Genomic DNA, 22,435 nt, shown 5'->3' on the forward strand with positions numbered 1-22,435 from the left:
CAGACATGATACCCATTAGCCTGTACCAGGCCCATGATGCTCCCACCCACATTTATACTGGTTTTTTAACAATCCTGGGATTGTATTTATAACATTTTCTTGATTGTATTTAGATTCATCAATTTTATGAAAACATTTCTTTGCTATTTTCTAATTTTTTTAGTTAAGAGAATAAATTTTATATGAATTAATAAGATGAACTTATAAGGATGGAGAAGGAAGAGTAGCCAAAACTTATACTAGTTCTAAACCTCTGGCACAAGCCATTTTTCCATTGCAATCTTAGTGAATAACTGAAAATGCAAAGTTATTTATCTTGTATTGACAACAAACAAATATGGTTCAGCAAAATTTATTTTCCTATTTGCATACAAATTCTACGCTGAGCACATTGTTGATCTAAACAACCACTGCACTTGCTTATGGTTGATTGTGTTTGTTTGGACATCATTTGTCATACGTTGTGTTGGCCGACACATTCTGTAGATGGTCTCTGTCTCCCCTGGCAGAGACCAACACTTGTTGGGCACTTTAGACAGTTCTTTGCAAGGCTACCTTTAACGTTTGTGGAATGTGAAAACTCCCGAGGAAGATTTCCCGTTAGAAAGTTGTAATCTAAGTGCAGTCTTCTCCATGATGACTTCACTTTTGTGCCATATTCCAAGGGAATTGAACCAGAGAATTGATTGTTAGCCAAATTGATCGAGGTCAGGTTCACAAAGCTAACCAAATTCACTGGCAAATGACCCTTCAGATGGTTCCCTTGAGCCTCAAGCACCTGAAGACTTTGCTCTTGCAGAGAATAGTTGATAACCTCTAATGCTGTGAAACGGTTGAAAGAAACATTGAGGTGAACAACGTTTCTCAAAGAAAGAACATTCCCACTGATGGCACCTGAGAGTCTGTTGTCACTCACATCTAACCACTTCAAGTGTATGAGTCCCTTGAGGGGTGTCAAGTGCCCTGAAAGGATGTTATGGTGAAAATACATGTTTCTCAAACTCACTGGAAGGTTTGGAAGATCCCCATAAAACTGGTTGAAACTGAGGTCTAATGTGTTGAGTTGCCACAACCCTGTGAGGTTTGGAATTCTTCCAGCAAATTCATTGTTTGACAGACTCAAGTATGATAAGGTTCTCAGAGCAGTGATATCAGTGGGGATTAGACCTGAGAGCCTGTTCCCTGAAAGATCTATGTATCTAACGTTATTGAGCCCTGTGATTGTTTGTGGAATTGCCCCAGTGAAAAAGTTCTGTGACATTGCGAGTCTTGTTAGTTTCTTTAGTTTGCCAATGGTTTCTGGTAATGGACCACGGAATTTGTTGTTGTTGAGGTTGAGGACTGTTAACTGTGTGAGGTTCCCTAATGCTGGTGTTAGAAATCCTTCATAGCCAATGGCATCGAGGTCAACTTCTGTTACTCTACTAGAGGAGTTATCAAGGGGCAAGTAGCACAATATTCCTAGGAATTGTGAGCCAGTGCTTTCACATGGATCCACTGAGAAGTCCCAGGTGCTGAGATAGGAAGAGGGGGTGATTGAGTTGGGATCAATTGCATTTTTTATTGCAAGAAGGGAAAGAGTGTCGTCTTGGAGGGTTGAGCAATTGGTTTGTGATGGCACGAGACAGAGAATTATGGTTAAGATGGAATACAGAGGAAAGAGGATTTTAGTAGGTGTTCTTTTCTCCATCATATGAGAGAAATTTGGTTTTGCTCTGATGTTGTTTGTGGATAAGAATTTCCAAATGCTTTTTTATAACACCCTTGAGGGATAGGCAAGAACTTGGTCATCCCAGTACAAAGTATTATTTTCTAAGTGATATAAATACCTTCAGCCACGCCAAGAACTTGGTCTACCTAGATACATATCATAAAGATTAAGCAGCTGAACCAACTGAACTTTGGACACAACTCTTGTAATCTTGTTTCAGAGAATTTTGTAGTCTTGTTTTTGTTGTAGTTTTAGCTTTTTTAAGGAAGTTGTTTTTGCCAAATTACACTTTAAATATAGTAGTGATGATATATCCAATTTATCATTGGCTTAAAAAAAAGTAATTTTATTATAATAAGGTTCAAGTGGGCATGATATTTGAAACAGTAACAGAAAAGAATAGGAAATAAAAGAATTAAAAAAGTAACTTTATAATAAGGTTCAATTCCATTCAAGAAAAAAAAAACATATTTACTAATTAGCTACACACTATATCAACTAGTAATAAGAAACAAAACTAAATAGCCTTATTTCTTGCATACAAATAAAATGAACTCAAATTATTGGGATCAATTAGGAAGATGTGACAGTGGGAGAATCCCTAGTGTATAAAGCATGCACAATGACTAAAGACACGAAAATTTCATTCTATGTTATCCAGCAGAAAAACATCAAAAGTACAATACTTATCAACTCCACACATGTCGCCAAAATCATTGTCCTTAGTGAAGTATGAATAATTGAATATACAACATATCAACGTGTCTGGTTGGAATAGTTTATTTTTGAGAAAATAATAATCTCTGTCGATATTTCACTGAAAGAGATTTTACAGAAGACCCCATAATTAGTCTTTCCAATCATGCATGTAACATCCTAAATGGAATCCGTGTTCTTATCCAAGATCAGGCACAGTAAAGTACTCATCATCATCATCATCATCATCATTTAGGACTTCAATCCTTGGTTTTTTGTGTGACATGTAGGACTTGGAGGTTCTGTATGAGGCAACACTGCTGCTATTATTAGTTACCGGAAGCTGAGGTACTTCAGCTGCAGCCAAGGCTTCCTGAGTAAATTGTTCACCAAAAATACCCACATCTGTAAGCCATTCCAGCTCTCCAAATTGTAGAGATTCCTTCTGAGCACAGTCATAAAACCAGAGTCACAAATATATATAAGGGAAGAGGCACATCACAAAATCAAGTACCAGAGTTTAGTACAATGTTATGTATAAACATATGGCTATCTTTCCTAAACAATTGAATGCTTGATTAAGTGAGTGCATGTGTCAAAATAAGTAAGAAAACAATTCAAGATAAAATTTTCAATGTAATTCTTGTCCTTATCAATCTCTTGATCAGGAAAAAATCAATGAAAACCAAACTGCATTGATCTGACACTTGCATCAGGCTATAAGGCTAAGAGGATTGTCAGTGACGGTGGGATACATCCCAGAAAAGCAATCACCTAGCTAAAGAATTTTCTATTTTCTGGGGTGTCTCAGCATAAACCAAAATTTTCACATGTACCATGATGATTGGCTACAACCATGTTATTATTCTATGTGGCAATTCAAAGGGACAACAAACGAAACATGTACATGTAATGCTACTAACTTATTTCAGCTATAATACTTTGTTGAGTTAGTTCATTATATATACATATGCAACTAAATCATTATGAAACAAAGCTGCCTCTTACTTTCTCAGGTGATTCAAAGCCTGTTAACTCCAAAAAGTCATCAACAGCCCAAGAGGATGTGAAGCTAGGCACTTGCTGAGAAGGAACTTTGGTGGGAACTTGTTGTGCATTCCTATTGGGAGGCTCCAAGTGACTGTTTTCATTGTCTTTGGTGCAATTAGAACTTGAGGCCACTCTGATACCAGTTGCTAGGAACCGCTGGTGGTTTGCAGAGAGGCTTCCAGCTGAATGAATCGGTTCATCACAGTCCTGACAGAAGAGTGCTCTGTCTTCAACACAAAATATGAATGCTGGCTTGTCCTATTGGTGGAGAGAAAAAGAACAAGACAAAATGAGCAACAAAGATTTTTCATGTTTTTACATTCCAACATCCATCAGATCTATAAGACAATTGTATTCCCATTTCACCAAAGCTGTTAACTCTCCTAAACCAGGTTCCATCAGTTAAAACAAGTGTCTGCATCTACTAAGAACATAGAAAATAGCAAGTAACATTCTCAACACACACCACCAGAAAGTTTAATCAACTCTTAACATGTCTTCAAGAAATAAAACAAGATTTGTCCAATGTTTAATAGGTTCAACTGGGGCATGTATAACATCATTAGTAAAAAAACCGAACAAGATCAGCATAGAAATAGCTCATCGAATTATTTAAGGAATCCTAAAAACTATATAGACACAGAAATATGATGTTCTTACCTGGCAAATGTCACATCTGGGAAGCTTGTTCGATAGACATTGAAGGAGAAGCCTTTGGTGCTTGCTTGCAAGCTTGTTTGCAGCATGAACTTCAACATCACATTTGGCACACAAAGCTGCCTCATCTGCGCAACAAATCACTGTTGCAGGAGCCCTCTCACACACATCACACTGAATTTTCATGTCAGTTCTTCTCCCTTAATTGTCACACAAAGAAATACTCAGAACCCTTTAGCAGACAACACTTTGCAGAGGCAAAACAAGGAGAATCATGGTGCAGAAAGATTAGGACAAGTTGTGGAGATGAGAACAAAAAAAGAACACAATTAACTATTGAAGTACTGCACAGAACAAGTATTTAATGTGGTTGAGGACAGAAAAAGAAGTGACTGGATGAGATTTGAGAGCATGTGAGGAAGATAAGGAGTTGGATGTTGCATTGCATTGCATTGTATATCAGTTTCTGCAACAACAATAAAACCAACAGGGATCAGTGGGGTTACCTTGTCAAAGGTGTGTGTGGCTGTGAATGCATCAACAAGTACAACTCATTTTTGAGTGGACACTATATTTCCTTCATATTCATTCTATCTTCTCTAAAATAATAAGACACTTAAAAACAGCTGCAATGTATCTTTTGAAAATCTGATACAACTACTTCTTTTGAATAATTGTGTGTCTCAATTTTTCAGAATTAACAGATACTCTCCTCTCTCTGATCTAATATTAAATATCTGTAGCTTAATTTTTTTGTTCACGCATTGCAAATAAAATTAATAAAGAAAATAATAATTTAACTATTAAATTTTGACAATTTTTTTTTATAATTTAATTTATCATTTTTTAAACTATTTTAAAATATTAAAAATAAAAAAATATTTAAAAAATACTATCTAAAATTATAAAAAAAAATTGTCAAAATTTAATAATAAAAAATTATTTTCTGATTAATAATGATGAATGTTATTTGTTGAAATAATGTTATTAAAGTAATTCTATTGTCTTGATAAATGCATCTTTTTTTATTTACTATGAATATGAAAATTAATGTAAACAAATTAAAAATTAATAATTTAGTGAAAATTAAGAACATCAGTCAATTAAAAGTAAAAATAAAAAACTGAAATTATAAATATTTGAAGACGTGTGATTAATTAAACTAAACGTTCAAGTTCAACCCTCGTGCATTTGATATTTTAGTCAACAAATTGACTTTTTCCAATTGGATGGAATGAATTGGTATCAAAATCAGCCATAGCATCGCCACATATAATATTTTAAAATAAGCATCTTATAATTAATAATTTGAAATTTTAAGAGGATAATAATTTAATTTATATCTTGAAATAATCCAGAATAGAATGGTAGTGCAAGATGACAACGGGTTGGATAATATATAGTTAGTGCTTAATCATTCCGTCTAACAAAATAAACCTGACATATTTGAAAAAATATACATGTAGGTATTTCTGAATATTCACATATATTTTTATATATTTTTTAATTTTAAAGTATACTTCAAATAAAATAAAATTGTACATTAAAATATTAAAGTGAATAAATTTAATTTTGATAAAAAATAAATTTAAATGAATTACACCAAAATACAAATTTTTAAAAAATAAGCTTAGTCCAAATATATATATATATATATATATATATATATATATATATATATATATATATATATATATAACATTGTTTTTGATTACTTAATTTTTAACAATCATTAAAATAAAATTTAGGTATAATAATTGATTAGTCCCTCAATTTTTTGAGTTGGTTCATTTTAGTTTCTGAATTTTTGGAATGTTCTTTGGTCTTTGAGGTTTTGGAAGATGCAATTTGATACCCTTATTTTTTAAAGTTGTTCAATTTAGTACTTCCTGTTATAGTTCAATTAAGGTCGTATGTACACTGATGAGTTGTCACTATGCAATAAAAATGTGAGTGAAGTTGCTAATTAGGTTGATTTGTTTGTTGAGTGTAGTTAATATCATTTTAGTCTTTCTTTTGATGTTTCCTTTATCATGTGTATTCAGTATGATATTAAGATTAGTTGTTTAATTTATTGCACAATAACACTTCACCACTATAAAAACGATGTTAACAAACTCAAAAGTTCATGAATAAATTAAACAAAATAAAAAAAATTGAGGATCAAATCAATAATTATACCTAAAATTTATTAATAGTTACTAGAGATAGTAGTAAACAACTTATATTTACAAATCGAATATCATAATATTTATATTCATTCCAATGAAAAACAAATAATTAAATAATCATACTCATGGATCAAACATATCAACTAAAAATATCTATTAGTGAATGGCTAAACTAGTGTACAACAATTCTGGAAAGATTTATTTTAGTGGACATACAATGTAACAGATCTTGTTGGCAAAATTTCAACAAGTAGTAATACATTATCCAACGTCCACATAAAAGGTAAGTGGTTATTTATTACATATCACAAATAATACACACAAATTTTCTTTACACTATTCTTTAATTAGAAAATAAAATCCTTGTAGTAAAAATTTACATCGAAGGATAATATATGTATATTATTGAGATGAAGTATAATTTCTAATTAAGCAACATTACAAACAAGATCTTCACACAATCTCATTTTTGTTGACCCATGGAATGAAACATCTAACAGTAACAAGAGCCAAAGAGTGTGAACTCATTCTGATCCTAAAAACCCTTATTTTAACTCGTTTCTTAGACACCACCCTACGATGCATGCTCAAAACAACTCCCATGGCTGCTTCATTAACCTCCTTCACCGATTTCTTCAACTTTTCCTTGAAGCTTCCATTGTTGTTCCTCTCCAAACTCAGATGGTAACTGTTCAGAAACGCTCTTCTCGCCTCACAAAATTCACGACCACGCCTTGACCAACCTCCATGGTCAAGCTGTGGATTGTGTTCGACATGTGATTCATCAGAACCTTCATTTGGACGAACCTTGGAGTGTCGCATTACAAGAGTACGAAGAAACAGTGAGAACCACATGTGTGGATATGAAGAAAAGGTTAGTAGAAACAAAAGGGTTTATATAGTTAGTAACATATTTAAGATAAACTTGGTTTAGTGGTTAAACCGTATTGGAAATTAGTGTAAGTTGGTGGCTTGGTTACACCCAAGATGAAGAAGATTAATGTGCAAATGCTGCTCAGAGTTTGATGCGTATAAATTGTTCTTGAAATTGACATGTTATTTATTTTGGAAATGTAAATTTTGGTTGATATCTTTAACTACCGTTGAAAGGCAATGAGATTCACGAAGTTGCAGTGCGGTTTTCCTTCCTAGAACGGATAAGGTCAAAAGTTAGATACTAATTTCTTCTTCTTCTGATTCTGATTATGTTTTCAAGGTTTGAATTTGATTCAGCGTAGTGCATTGAATAAGCAAAAGGAGTCTGCAACTAAACCATTACTACTGTTGCCAAATGGCAACAAAATAGTTGAAATTTGGAAAAGAGTGATACAAACGTTACCAACTGTGATTAATTGACTACACTCAACAAAAATGACAATTATAATACAAATATATATATATATATATATATATATATATATATATGTATATGGTTAAGGATGAATTTATTGAATGCAAGATTGGAATTTGTTTTCATTGAAAAGTTCGTATAAAATTTATTCTCATATTTTAATAATGTGTGGAATTTGTTATTGTCATTAAATGACAGTACTGGGTAAATTAAAAGGTTTACTTACATGCATATTTAATATATGTAACTTAAAAAAACATATTTTAATTTTTTTTTTCTTTTACAGTTTTCACCATCTTTTTGTTTTCCATATATTAATATATTAATACGTGAATGTTAAGTATAATTTAATTTTGTAAAATCAAATTGTAATATAAAATTTATCTATATTTATATATTATTTATAAATTCGTCTTAATTTATAAATTTTATGCAGAATATTAAGCTTTCTAATTGATAAAATTAGAATATCTTAAGTTTTTTTTTTTTTAATTTTATTTTAAAGTTTTGGGTTTCCTTTGAAAAGACACTTCGGAAAAATAAAAAAGAAAATAAATTTAAATTATTCTTGGTCCAATGACATTGGGACTATATTAAGTGTATTTGAATATTACCTAACTAAACTTTTCCCAAAAAAATTTCACCAAACCAATGTCACGTTATTTGTATAACTCTACCCATTTACAGCAACAAGTCAAAATTCAGGTCACAAGTATCTGAATTGTTTGAGACGATGTGGTAGTTGGATGAAGAAGAATGGATTGAAATTCTATTTATCGAGAACCAAATTCACATTTGGTTTTTATATATATATATTTTTCTTCTAGAAACATACTTTTTAAATATTTATATAAATTATTAAAGTAACATGATGTATATAATTTAGAAATCTGTACTATTTTATATCTAACTAATAACCTATTTTTGTCCGTCTAAATAACATTTAAATGATAATAATAACAATATTTATTAAATTAAATTGATGTTAAAAAATAATAAATGTTAATGTTAAATTTTCATTTAATAGCTTAAATATGTAGAAAAAGGTAATATATTTATTATAATTAATGTTATATTAGAAATAATATATTATTATTAATTTATAAAATTGTTACTGACTATTAATTTAAATTTATTATTGATTACAAATATTACACAGAACGTACGAAGAATAATTAATTTACAAATAAAATTGTAAATATATTAACAGATATATTATAAAAATGAATTTTTTTAGTAATAGTTTGAATTTATTATTAATTATACTTTTATAGAAATAAATCTATTATAAAAATTATATTTATTATAACAAAAATAATAACAACAATATTTATTAAATTAAATTGATGTTAAAAAATCATAAATGTTAATGTTAAATTTTCAGTTAATAGCTTAAATTTTTAATAGATAAGTAATGATGTTGCCATAATTAATGTTATATTAGAAATAATGAATTAATAATGTATTAGTATTAATTTAAAAAAAATTTTATTGACTATTAATTCAAATTATTTATTGATTAACAATATTATAAAAAATGTAGTAATAATAAATTAATTTACAAATAAAATTGTAAATATATTAATAGATATATTATAAAAGTGAGTTTTTTATTAATAATTTGAATTTATTACTAATAATACTTTTTAAAAAATAAATCTATCATGAAAAATTATATATTATGCTTCTTAATTTAAATGCTTTTATTAATATTAGTTAATTATATTTTTATAAATTTTTTTAGAGTGTTTTTTCATTTAAGTTATGTCATATGGCTTGTTAAAATGACATCTTTATGTTGTTTTAGTAGTAGGTTGAGATTTCCCCCCACCTTGTTGTGATATTGTAGTATTTATTGATAATTTCTGTTAAATCTATTTTTAGTTTCAATGATTTTGGTTTGTGTGGTAAAAAAAATATTAATATTTTAATTGGTAAAATTGATTAATTTTTAAATTTTGATCCAATCTGATCATTAACTTAAAATATGTGTAAATTTAGTCCTACCAATCAAATTTACGCATCTTATATGAATCTTATAGGAGTCATAAGACTAAATTTAGTCAAAACTAAAAAATTAGAAAAATTTTATATTATAGGAGTGATGAAACTTAGTCAAAATTAAAAAAATTATAAATAGTTGATATCCGACGGAGAAACATAGAGGATGTATATCTGTCTTCACAATGGATGATAAGAGAAACATCACGAGGGTACAGAGTAATTACTCGCAAGTTAAAGATAGCTAAACCTCTATGTATAAACATTATGCAATCCTATGCAAAAATTAAAAAAAAAGACAAGAAAAAACTTCCTCTTTAATATTTGTTATTCCCTCCTCAAATTTGTTTCTTTTTTAATATTCGTTATTCCCTCCTAATTTTTTTTTTAATATTTGTTATTGTTTTAGAATAACAATTAAACGACATATCAAATGCTTACCAATAATTCAATAACTTGTTTTCGTAAATTAAAAATGTTTATTATTTATTATTTAATATTTAATTAAATATGTAATTTTAGGATTTTAATTTTTGAATTCAAAGTTATGGGGTTTGTTTCTTGGTTTTCTATTTTTCTCAAATCTGTAAACGAAATAGTGAATCTATACATAACAGTCCAGCTAAAAGAATGTAGCCACTCTTAAGGTTTTCTAAGTTTCTGTAGTATTACATAATACTCACATAGGAAAGAATCAAGTAATACAACAGATGCTATGAACTGAATAATAAAAAAATGGCTAAAAGAATAATCATCTCAAATTGAACTCCACACCCTTCCAATTCCTTCACTCCAATCTATCTGCAGACAAAATCATTTCACATTAAACCCAAAATGACAAACCAAACATAAGTGCTTGTATGTTTTTAAATTAAGGAAGTTGAGAAATACAAGATTTAACACAAAATCTTTCGATGGTGATCTTATATTATAAAGTATGTGTGTTATCAAAATAGACTTTTATATCATGGAATCATGGTAAGAAGTAGACTTTAAACTTAACTCAATCTCATAAAATTAGCTTGTGAAATAAAGTTTACACCGATACGAGAGTTTCAACCGTTATCAAATCACAAATGCATAAAACTCACCAGTTTTTGGCATCAGTTGGATTATCTTTGTGATCTGGTACAATTTTTGCATGTTGTGAATCAGAAGAGGAACCATCTTCTTGAGGACCTGAATGAAGAATATGGGAAAAGCCCTGTCCAATTGACTTCCACAATCTAGTAGGTAAAGATGTTTGTACTTCGTCACAATTCACAACAGGTGATGGTTCAACTGATCTAGCAGAAGCAGGGTCAAGATCAGAAAATCTGAAAGCACCTAGAACTTTCTCAGGAAGCTCTGATTCATCTTGGCTCTCAATAAGAAAAGCCAAATCAACGGTCAAAGTTGAGATATAACCAAATGCCAAATGAACTATTGCACTTGCAACCATGGAAGACCCTATATCAATATCTACTTCTATGAAATTCTCTCCTGTGCAATATTTACATGAAAGGGCACGCCCAATCACACAAATAGCTTGTTCTCCAACAGCTTTTCTAACAATCCAAGGACCTTTTACAATGTTGGCAATCAGCTTTAGCCTTGAGTTTCTGAATGCATTGTCACCCTTCAAAAATTTTTCCATTAGGGAATCCTCAACAACTCTCTCTTTGGTTGTAAAATAAGCAATGGCACTATAGTTATCTTTGTTTGGGACTTGAACATTGAAGGCCCATACAAAGGGCTTTTCAGCTCCTGGAAACTCATTATCAATGACCTTCCTTACCCTACTATTTGGATCGTTTAATATCTCCCCAATTTTCACAGAACTTTTAATCCAATCAAAACCAAGAGGCTTCAGCAGATAATCACCAGCAGGAACCTTAATCCTTGTCTTAAAATACTCAGGGCCTCTCACCATGAACACATCACCAGGAGGTGTAGCCCAACCGTTTGAACAATTGTCTGGCTCAAGAAGTGGAACGGCCCCTTCAGATATTATCCTATCTATCCATTCAGATTCCTTTATATCACCAACGCTGGCCATAAATAGGTGCTGCTTCTTCCCCAGTAATAACAATATTAGCTTCTTGATAGTAATGAAATTAAAATGGAAAAATTTTCTTTACCAATATGATTGCAAGAGAAACAAGAATGCTGCATGCATAAGTGTTAATAGGTAGGCTTTAAGTTAAGTCAATTCACAGATCGACTTGTATCACAAAACACATCTTACAAGTTGGTTTTATGAAATTGAGTTAGGTTTAAATTTCATCTCTTAACGAGAATACTTCTTAAACTCAACCCAATTCCAAAATTTACAAGCTTTGCTCAATATAGACAGAATTTGTCTCTAAGGAAAGATTATCCCTAACTCCCAGTAAAAAGGGCGTATACCTAAAAACTTATTATTGTCAGTAAATTTCATTGGGTTTTAAAACTTAAACCATGATCATAGAATTCCATTGAATTCTGCTAGCACAGACGCGCAACAGAACCAGATGAACAGCAATAATTCATAGACTTTTTTTCAACCTATGTAAGATACAACCTTTGTGTCATTTAGCAGCCAACTACAATGCAAAGAGCCAATAACCCATATATAGAGAAGGAATTATACCATCAGTTGAAAATATTACACTAACGAGAAATCAAATTTGGAAATTATAAGATTGTTACATTAATTTCATAACTGAATACAATCTGAAAAGAACTTTACTTTACTTTAGGAAACATTTAAACCCTTACGTCAGAGAGAATATTACGAGGCAAAACAATGGAGAGTATAAGAAATTGCTGGTTAAACAATTCAAGGAAACAAGGTTAACTAGAAAAATTGAAGTAGAGGGAGAGGAGGAAATTGTAAAGAGTGACGAAGGAGATAGCATGAACAGTCAATTTAGAAATGAGAAGTAAACAAAGATAGATAGAAATGAAATACCTGTGTTTGTTTGAACTGATCAGAGAAATCAAAAGGGTGTGTAGAAGAAAACAGCACAATCCTCTTGTCGAAGTTGAATTGAGGAAGAACTGAAATCAAAGGTTTGTTTGTTTGGGAGGAACAAATGAAAAGGTTTTCGTGTTGGTAAACACAACCGACAAACAAAGGGGCGAAGAACTCGAACTTTACAATCCACGTCATCCGCTATCCATATATTATATATGTTTTATGGTTAAGGAAGTGCATTATTCATTAAATTAATTAACTACTTATTTGACTTTTATAAATTAATTTGAATAATAGAAGATAAGAAATATTATACGAATTTATTTTAGAAATTTCTAATTTATTCAATTAATAGATAATTTATAATATATTTAGTTTATTATTTTTTATTATCTTTAATTTCTTTCTAATTTACTTTTAATTTTATACAAACAAATTATTTCTTTTCGTTTATATTTTTAAAATTTTAATAAACATTCAATCATCTTTTCAAAAATAAAAATTATAGTTATATAATAATATGATTTATTTAAAAAATGAAAAATTTACTCATGAAATAAAATTTGTTTAACTGTGTCATTTTATGTTTATTAGCTAGTGTACTAGGTAGGAGTTCAGTTTGACAATGAATGTTGAATTTTGTTGGTTATTTCCTTTTAATTTTTTCTTTCCTTTTAGGATGTATTTGAACAATGTAATTTTTCAAGCTATGTGTGCTTGTTGTTCATGAGTGTGGCTATGTACAATGAATGGTTCAAATGTTTTTACTATTAATATGAAGATACTAATGTAATAGGTTGATTAAGTTATGTTTGATATTCTAGTTAAGAAAATTTATCAAATTGTGTTAATTTTTGTTTATTTATTATTACATACAATCTCAAATTCGTTTATTACATGTACTTTCAGAGATTATCAATAGCTATATTATTCTGCATGAATGTTTTCAACTTTTTCTCAACAACTATTTTTTAGCTTGTTTGTCTTGGGATTGATAATTTGGATAATTACTATCGGTTTTTTTGTTATCAAAGCTTTACAAGAATTTGATTGAAGAATAGCTATCAAAATATTGTTTTTTGACTTTTGACCATGTGTGTATATATTGTAAATAAACCATCATAGAATTACATTTAAAGCAGAGTTTCGTTCTCTAATATCTAGTTTATTTTGTTAATGGTATCGAAAGGTTTGTACTGTAATAATGTACAATTTAATTTAATTGGTTTAATAAAAAATTGTCAATGAAATGAATTTTTTTTATTCTTATTTATACAATAGAGTTCTAAAAATATCATACAAACATATCAAATTTCATAATTAAAAAAAAGTTAACTTAGTTCAATCATACAAAAATTAATCATTAGTTGTCTCTATAATAAAAATTCATTGAAATTTTAGAATGATACAATATCTAAACTAGCCTAACTAAATTTTAATTATTTATTTGATGTAATCTTGCATCCATCTTGAAATAAAATAATATAAGATGTATGTCAGTAATTTTAATAAATATTTTGTTGTATGTCATTGTTACATTTAAAAAAAAAATGTAAATACTAAGCATGTTTATGAACCTCATTTGATATGGTTGAGACAAAACAAATATTAAATATGATTTCAATGAGACTAAAGTTGATGACCCCAATAAATCTTGACTCAACTAAAGTAACGAAGGTTTCATTTTTTTAATTCATCAAACTCTTTAAATGTCTATTATTTCTATTTTTTTACCTTATTTTTTTTAAAGTTAATACCTTTGGATGTTAAAGTTTCAACCATTTCCTGAATGGTGGTAAGATGAGTACCATGTGATTGATGGTTCAATCGAATCACAACCACTTTCTTCTCGGATTCTAACACCCTTTCATAAATCACGTTTCATGATTATGGATAGTCTAATACATCACGTTTCATGATTATGGATAGTCTAATACATCATGAGCTAATATTAAAAGTCTTGAACATAGTTGTTTAAAGTGTTTTGAGTTATCAACATTAATTGACTTTCCACTGTGGTTAATCATTGTATCACTTTCCGCATGTCTTGTCCACCTCTTTAATATATATTGTTATGGTAGAAACTTGATATCCTTGCAAAATAACATTCTTAATGAATGACAACACAATATTCAATATTGTTTAAATTTTCTACAATTACAAGTAATTGTTTACTCTCCATTCTCTAGATATGACTTATGCGAAACTCTCGATTCTTCTTTTTCTTACCACCCGTACCCGCAAGAATCCATTACCTATTAAAATTAAAAATTACAATTTATAATTTATACATCCTAACTGTTCCGGTCTAGAATTAAGGACCAAACCCGAACTATGATAATTAACTACCGTCCATAATCCTTCCTCCTTTTTCTTAATCCCCCATGTATATATAGGGTCTTTTAGCCTTAAAATCGTCATCTTACAACCAGATCTTTAGCTAACCAACCTACCCACTTCTCCACTATTCTCTCCTGAATCTCGCATGGGGTGGTTATTCCTAAAATCCAGGGATATTTGCTCGTCACCTCGGCCACCTCGGTCCAAATGCTCATAACCTCGGTCTGTGACTAAAACTCGTTGTTTTATGATAAATATTGGCTTAAATATACATTTGGTCCCTATTTTTGTTGATTTTATTCAATTTGGTCCTTATTTTTATTTTATATTCAATTAGGTCCTCATTTTCGTCAAATTGTGGTCGATTTGGTCCTTTTCACTAATGGTATTTAAATAGTTAACGTTTTTGAACAGTACATGCCATGTGTCAGCTCCTGGTTTTTTTGATTTTTTTTTAAATTTTTTTTAAATTTTTTTTAAAATTTTTAAAATTTTTTTTTAATTTTTTTAATTTCAAAAAAATGGTTCACGTGTCAAGTCACAATTGTGCCACGTGTCAGTTTGTGGTAGTATTATTTGTTTTGTTCAATTTAGTCTCTATATTCGTTATTTTTGTTCAATTTAGTCCCAATTTTTATTAAAATAAATCAATTTTGTCCTTTTCAAATTGACACTAAATTTAATATCTTTTATACAAATTATATTAATATCTTTTCAAAAATTGACCTTTAAAATTATTATTTTTTAAATTCAATTATAAATTGAATAAATTCTTATATTTAATTTCTAAATAGAATATAATTATTTAAAATATTATAAGAATATAATTATTAATTTGTTTTCTAATATTTATATTCTAAAATATTTTTAAAATTGATATATAAAAATATTTTAAATATTCAAAATATTTTAGAAAAATAAACTAATATTTATAAAATTAACATTTACATATAAAATATTTTAGATTTTAATATCTAAAATGCAATAAAAATATTAAATATTTTAAATTTAAATGTAAATTTTACAAATGTTAATATATATTTTTTAAATTTTAATAATTATATTTTAATAATATTTAAATAATTATATTTTATTTAACAATTGAATCTAAGAACTATATTCAATTAATAATTAAATATTATAATTTATAATTAAATTTAAAAAATAAGTAATAATAATGTCAATTTTAAAAATTAAATGGTTTTATTTTAACAAAATTTGGGACTAAATTAAACAAAAATAACGAATATAGGGACTGAATTGAATAAAAATATTGAATATAGGGACTAAATTGAACAAAACAAATAATACTACAAGAAACTGACACGTGGCACTAGCATTGACACGTGGCACAATTGTAACTTGACACGTGGACACTTTTTTTGAAATTAAATTTTTTTTAAAAAATTAAAAAAAAAATTAAAAAAAATTAAAAAAAAATTAAAAAAACCAGGAGCTGACACGTGGCATGTACTGTTCAAAAACGTTAACTATTTAAACACCGTTAGTGAAAATGACCAAATTGACCACGATTTAACGAAAATGAGGACCTAATTGAACATAAAACGAAAATAAGGATCAAATTGAATAAAATCAACAAAAATAGGGACCAAATGTATATTTAAGCCATAAATATTTATCGAGTCGGAATCCAAATGAGCATGTTGAGGTCGGTCATTCACTGGACGGTACATAACCTAAATTATTTTCTTTATCAAAATTAGGTTTTCCTCTCAATGCATCAATCAACCCTCTCGTACCTCTCTTACACTTTGACTCAATTAATTTAACCTAATTTTTTATTTCCTACCTTCCTCCCAAGTTTCAACTTGAACCTTACAATGACATCATGTTCACCCACTCTTTCTTGGACAATGAAGTCATCTATGACATTTGTAGGAGATCATTCAATATCGAGAGACTCATCTACAGTAACTTGAATCGTCTCATCTCTCGATTCATTCCTTTCTTAACGCTTCTTACCACCATCGCGACGACGTTGTTGTAAAAAAAAAACTAAGCAAAAATTTGATCTTGCATTCGTGTGTGATAGCAAACTCCGACAATGACGACAACTTCTCTGGTCAAGGTCGCTTTTCAAATCTCCATGATAGTTCATGTGATATAAAGATATAAAGTAAAAAATAAAAACAAATTCTCTTCATGTATAAAGAAAAAAAAATTAACTTAAATTATTAATTTTTAAATATCCATGAATACCTCTAAGTTTTAGAAAATCTTTAAATATTTTCTAAACAGTATTTAACGAATAACAGAATATGTAGCGGGCAGGGTAACAATCTGCATAACATGATTTTATTAATGGTCACATTTATGCATAACTCAAGGATGAAATGTCCTCCGCACCCACAGCGCAAAAAGCATATAAATTCAACTTTTGAACTTGTGATTAATTTAATTAAATGAAATATGGCATACTGTCGGATGGTATTTACATCTCTGATGAAAGCCCACATCGAGTGACAGTGTAAACACATCTTTACTTTTGCAAGAGCCTCTCGAAGGACTATAACGTTAATTTAAATAATAATAATTTTTTCAAAGAGGTTGAAATTTAAGTGACATACATTTAGAATTTTATTTATTTTTAATTACTAGTTATTTAATTATTAATAGTGATACATAAGGATGTTTAATACACTTGAAGTTATTCCTTGCTTTCCTAATTTAATTCAAAGTAAATACTTTAGCCGATTCTGCATAGATTATTGTTCTAGAATTGAAGAATGTTTCGAACATATTCAGTTTTATATTTATAATGAGTGCCGTTAACAACCACTTGAATTAGTGAATGAGTAAAGCTAATATGAAGAAGATTTTTTCAAACATAATGTTCAAATAAATCACAAATAAACTAGAAAGGCTGATACTGACACTTCAAAGGTACTTAAAATATCAATTTTATCCTTAACAATAACAACCCAGTCAATCAATTTAGAACTAGATGTACATTATCAATTTAGATCTAGATGTACAGAATGTAGTACACAATAATTGAAGAATTAACTAAGTTTCATCAAATTTCAAAATGTGAACAAACTTTGAACTAAATTTGCAGAGTCCTATGAGAAGGGACTCTTCCAAAAATAGGCGTATGCCACTTAATGAGACAAACACACGGTATTCTTTAGTAAAAGGCGAAAGAATAGTTCGCTATGTGTTTATCTCATGGCTCCGTGAGAAGATACAGAGGACATTTTCATCTTATATCATAATCATAGATAGGTTCATACATTACCACAGTCGATGTGGGCTTTGGTCTGAAATGTTAACTTGGTATGATGTAATTCAATCTTACTTGATCTTTATTTTGCATCATTTCATGTGTTTTAATTTGCACACTTAATATAAAATTTAAATCAGATCTGTACTCTGTTATTGAGTTTGGATTAATATTTCCAGTTTCTATTATTATAAAATATAAAATAATTAAACATCCTTTTAAAAAGTCATAAAACAGTTTTAACAGAAATACTATTGAATATTTATAAAGAAAATTTATAAAACAGAGAAACATGTTATCAATTTTTTTTTCATAATTTTTATATTTTGTAATTTTAAATTTTCTCAATTGTTCAATATTTTTCGGCTTGTATTGTTACAAAATAATAAACACCGTTTTTAAAAGAGTCATGTTATAATGAGAAAGGAAAATGATTTGACACATTATAAATTATTTTGCATAATTATTATATTTTGTAATTTTAACTTTTCCCACAAATAATTATTATATATTTTCAGCTACTGTTATCCTAAAACTAAACATACTTTTATTTGAGAAAAATACATTCACATTTCAATCAGAACCTTACAACGACGCCATGTTCATCCACTCATTCTTGAAGCATTTCCGACGTGGTTATTATGTTGGACAATGAAGTCATTTATGACATTTGTAGGAGATTCTTCAATATCGAAAGACCCATCTATACTAACTTAAATCGTCTTACCTTTCGAATCATTTATTTCTTAACTCTTCTTCTTCTTGGCCATTGTCGTAACAACGTTGTTGCAAGGAAAAAACCTAAGCAGAGATTCGATCTTATATTCGAATGCGATAGCAGACTCCGAAAACGACGACAACTTTTCTAGTGAAAGTCACTTTCCAAATGTCCCATAATAAGTCATGTGATATACAAATATAAGATGAAAAGAAAATATTTACATATTTTCTAATCAGTATTTAACGAATAGCAGAATATGTCACAAATGCATGGCATGATTTTATTAATTGTCACATTTATGCATAACTCAAGGTTGAAATGTCCTCCCCAACCACAGCCAGAAAAGCATATAAATTCAACTTTTGAACTAAATTTGTGATCAATTTAATTCAATGAAATGTGGCACAATATTGACGGTTTTGAAGTAGAAATGGTGCATTGTCCAATTTTACATCTCTGATTAAAGCCCACATCGAGTGATATAGTGTAAATATACCTTTACTCTTGCAAGAGCCTTTCACAAAGGACTATATGTTAAGTGTAAATTATAATTTTTCCAAAAAGGTTGAAATTTAAGTCGCATACAAGACTCAATTAACATCTAATAAATTAGGAAGGCTGAAACTGAAACTTCAAACTTAATGAAGTAATTTGAAGTACTTAAAATATCATTTTTATTCTTAAAACTTAGTCTTCCAAAATTTCTAAAAAGAAGTAATTTGAAGTACTTAAAATATCATTTTTATTCTTAAAATTTAGTCTTCTAAAATTTCTAAAAAGGATTTCTAAAAAGGTACTACTCCTTAATGTTAACAACCCAATCAAGTTAGATTTACGTGTACTGTGAAATTACTTTGAACTTAAATTGCAGAGTCCTATCAAAAGGACTCTTCCAAAAATAGGCGTATGCCACTTATTGAGACAAACACACGGTATTCTTTAGTAAAAGGCGAAAGAATAGTTCGCTATGTGTTTAACTCATGGCTCCGTGGGATGATGTAGAAGATATCTTCATCTTATATTATGATCATAGATAGGTTCATACATTACCATAGTCGATGTGGGCTTTAGTCCGAAATATTAACTTGGCATGATACAAATTACAATCCTACTTGATTTTCATTTTACATCACTTCATGTGTTTTAATATGCACTTAATATAAGATTTTAATTAGATCTATGCTCTGTTATTGAGTTTGGATTAATATTTTCAGTTTCTATTATTATAAAATAATTAAACATCCTTTTAACAAAAATACTATTGAATATTTTATAAAGAAAATTTATGAAACAGAAACATGTTATTAATTTTTTTTCATGATTTTTGTATTTCGTAATTTTAAATTTTCTCAATTGTTCAATATTTTTCGGCTTCTATTGTTACAAATAATTAAACACCATTTTGAAAGAGTCATATTATAATGAAAAAGGAAAATGGTATAGATTATAAATTATTTTGCATAACTATTATATTTTGTAATTTTAACTTTTCCCACAAATAATTATTATATATTTTCAGCTTCTATTGTCCTAAAACTAAACATACTTTTATTCAAGAAAAATACATTCACATTTAAATCATAAAATATGTATGATTTAAAAACTCACAAAATACCACTACTAAAATATTTGAGAAAAATACATTTACATTTAAATCAGAAAATATGTATGATTTATAAACTCACAAAATCCCACTACTAAAATACTAAAGTGTTACTTAATTATAAAACTATGAACTAAAATCATTAAAGTGGTTTTAATCACAAAACTTTAAACTAAGAAATGCAGGGCTTTACCCCTAAGGGAGCCCTTCCAGAAATTCTCGAAGGCCCAGGGTAAACCCAGGCCCAAGAGGGGGTTTGGAAATAGTTTTCAACCAGCAATAGACGCGCCTCGGTTAGAACCTCACTAGCTGCGTCATTGCCCCAAGCGCAAAGATAACTAACTCTGCTGTCACATAAGGAATTTATTAGCATTTGCCACTCTCAACAAATACTTGTATTCTATGTGGGACTTAGCCAATGCATCTGTGGAACATCCAATATTGGATCAAGAAAAACTCAGAAAGAGGAAGGATTTAAGTATAAATTAATTCATGACTCAGAGACGAGAGGAGACCCACTAAGGGACAAATTTAAAATATTTTGGATAACATTAATGTTTTTCACATGTTTGATTATATTATATTATGTTATTTGTTGTACATAAGCAACATATTAGTGTTCTGGTGAGTAGTGTGTGCATTGGGAAATTGGAAATCCATCTACCAATATTCACCTAATAATCTTGTTCGTTTTCATATAATTTTTCTTGTTTATTTAGGTAGATATCTAATGTCTTGCTTGGTGCCAAATTTAACTAATACTCTTAGAAATTATGCTAATTTCAGGACAGAATATGTCATATAGTAGAAATGCATTAGGCGTTTAATGAAATTAAGTGGATGTTAATGATTACATGTCACAACCATGTACCATATTTAACATATGCCTATTTACATCTCAAATTAGTGAACACAAATATTATTCAACATCGTTCTAATATTCAAAACAATTAAATTGTGAATCTACAAAATTAGAAATAAAAAATAATCATAATAGAAACGTGTGAAAAAATTAAAAGAAAAAAACTAAAAAAATTTAGTTTGAATTCGTGGTGGATCAAAAAATCTCGGGATTAAAACTTATTTTAATATTTCTAATTCTGTTTTACATTCATTTATTGCATTTAAGTATTTCTTATGTGGACATTTAAGATCAAATAAGTATTCTTACAAAGTTGAAATATCTTCTAATTCTTTTTTCACTTTGAAATGTTTTCACTATACTTTTAGGTAATTCGAGACAGATTAGATACCAAATATTTTCAGTGTTTGAGATAAGAGTGTTCATACAAAAAACACTCTGACACTTCAAGATATATGTGTATTAGATCATAATAGAAACTATAATAAATTTGTGATATCAACCTCGTAAACAATGATGTTATTTATAACAAATTTGTCAATTATGATCCATCATAATTAACTTTAGTCAAGATGATGTCACATTGTCATATATATATATATATATATATATATATATATATATATATATATATATATATATATATATATATATATATATATATATATATATATATATTAAAAATAAGTTATTATTTTCATAAACTAAATAAAAGATTTGTTATAATATTGATGAATTATCCAATTGATACTTATAAGGAAAAGGGGAGAGACTATTACATTAGAATTAAAAAATTCTAGGAATTTTTTTGTAATTTACATTTTTTTTAATTCTAAAAGTTAATTTTTCTCAATTTTCATCGCATTGATTACTTGTTAAAAATTAATGTATAACTTTTATTGTAATTATTTATTATAAAAATGCAAAATGAAAAATATTTATATTATATAATTAAAGTAAATACATCAAAATTATTTGAAAAAACTAATAAACTTGTTTTAAAATATAAAATATATGAAATTATACTAATTATCATTACAATAAATCAAAGTGATTAAAATTAAATAATAATCGTATATTTTAAACATGA

The 22,435-nt window shown here is 28.5% G+C and overlaps 3 protein-coding genes and 3 non-coding genes across 8 annotated transcripts; all 6 read right to left on the bottom strand.

The window, feature by feature from the left end:
- Positions 1–376: 376 nt before the first annotated feature.
- LOC114186280 (Leucine-rich repeat (LRR) family protein) lies at positions 377–1,780 on the bottom strand. Its single transcript, XM_028074338.2, has one exon. It carries the CDS (start codon positions 1,691–1,693, stop codon positions 455–457), a length of 1,239 nt encoding a protein of 412 aa, XP_027930139.1. The 5' UTR covers positions 1,694–1,780; the 3' UTR covers positions 377–454.
- Positions 1,781–2,334: 554 nt separating this feature from the next.
- LOC114183169 (B-box zinc finger protein 24-like) lies at positions 2,335–4,606 on the bottom strand. Its single transcript, XM_028070085.2, has 3 exons — positions 4,118–4,606; positions 3,416–3,715; positions 2,335–2,852 (listed from the first exon to the last, which is right to left on the bottom strand). Exons 1-3 carry the CDS (start codon positions 4,298–4,300, stop codon positions 2,607–2,609), a joined length of 729 nt encoding a protein of 242 aa, XP_027925886.1. The 5' UTR covers positions 4,301–4,606; the 3' UTR covers positions 2,335–2,606.
- A 5,654-nt stretch (positions 4,607–10,260) lies between these two features.
- Positions 10,261–12,766, bottom strand: LOC114183477 (protein ENHANCED DISEASE RESISTANCE 2-like). 3 transcript variants are annotated; one of them, XM_028070503.2, is made up of 3 exons: positions 12,570–12,766; positions 10,729–11,684; positions 10,261–10,438 (listed from the first exon to the last, which is right to left on the bottom strand). In XM_028070503.2, coding segments are annotated over exons 2-3 (948 nt in total). In that variant the 5' UTR covers positions 11,676–11,684; positions 12,570–12,766; the 3' UTR covers positions 10,261–10,437. The 3 variants fall into 3 exon arrangements, with proteins under 3 accessions (XP_027926304.1, XP_027926305.1, XP_027926306.1); XM_028070504.2 differs by having other exon boundaries at positions 10,729–11,687; positions 12,570–12,753; XM_028070505.2 differs by having other exon boundaries at positions 10,729–11,690; positions 12,570–12,753.
- Positions 12,767–17,992: 5,226 nt separating this feature from the next.
- On the bottom strand, positions 17,993–18,110 carry LOC114186407 (U5 spliceosomal RNA). Its single transcript, XR_003605065.1, has one exon. It is a non-coding gene; the product is annotated as a U5 spliceosomal RNA (small nuclear RNA).
- A 1,639-nt stretch (positions 18,111–19,749) lies between these two features.
- On the bottom strand, positions 19,750–19,866 carry LOC114186406 (U5 spliceosomal RNA). The gene has a single exon (XR_003605064.1). It is a non-coding gene; the product is annotated as a U5 spliceosomal RNA (small nuclear RNA).
- Positions 19,867–20,668: 802 nt separating this feature from the next.
- Positions 20,669–20,819, bottom strand: LOC114186399 (U4 spliceosomal RNA). The gene has a single exon (XR_003605058.1). It is a non-coding gene; the product is annotated as a U4 spliceosomal RNA (small nuclear RNA).
- Between the last annotated feature and the right edge of the window lie 1,616 nt (positions 20,820–22,435).

Source organism: Vigna unguiculata, chromosome 5 (assembly GCF_037176805.1).
Source record: "Vigna unguiculata cultivar grain cowpea cultivar isolate G323 ecotype 2 chromosome 5, ASM3717680v1, whole genome shotgun sequence".
Taxonomy (NCBI): domain Eukaryota; kingdom Viridiplantae; phylum Streptophyta; class Magnoliopsida; order Fabales; family Fabaceae; genus Vigna; species Vigna unguiculata.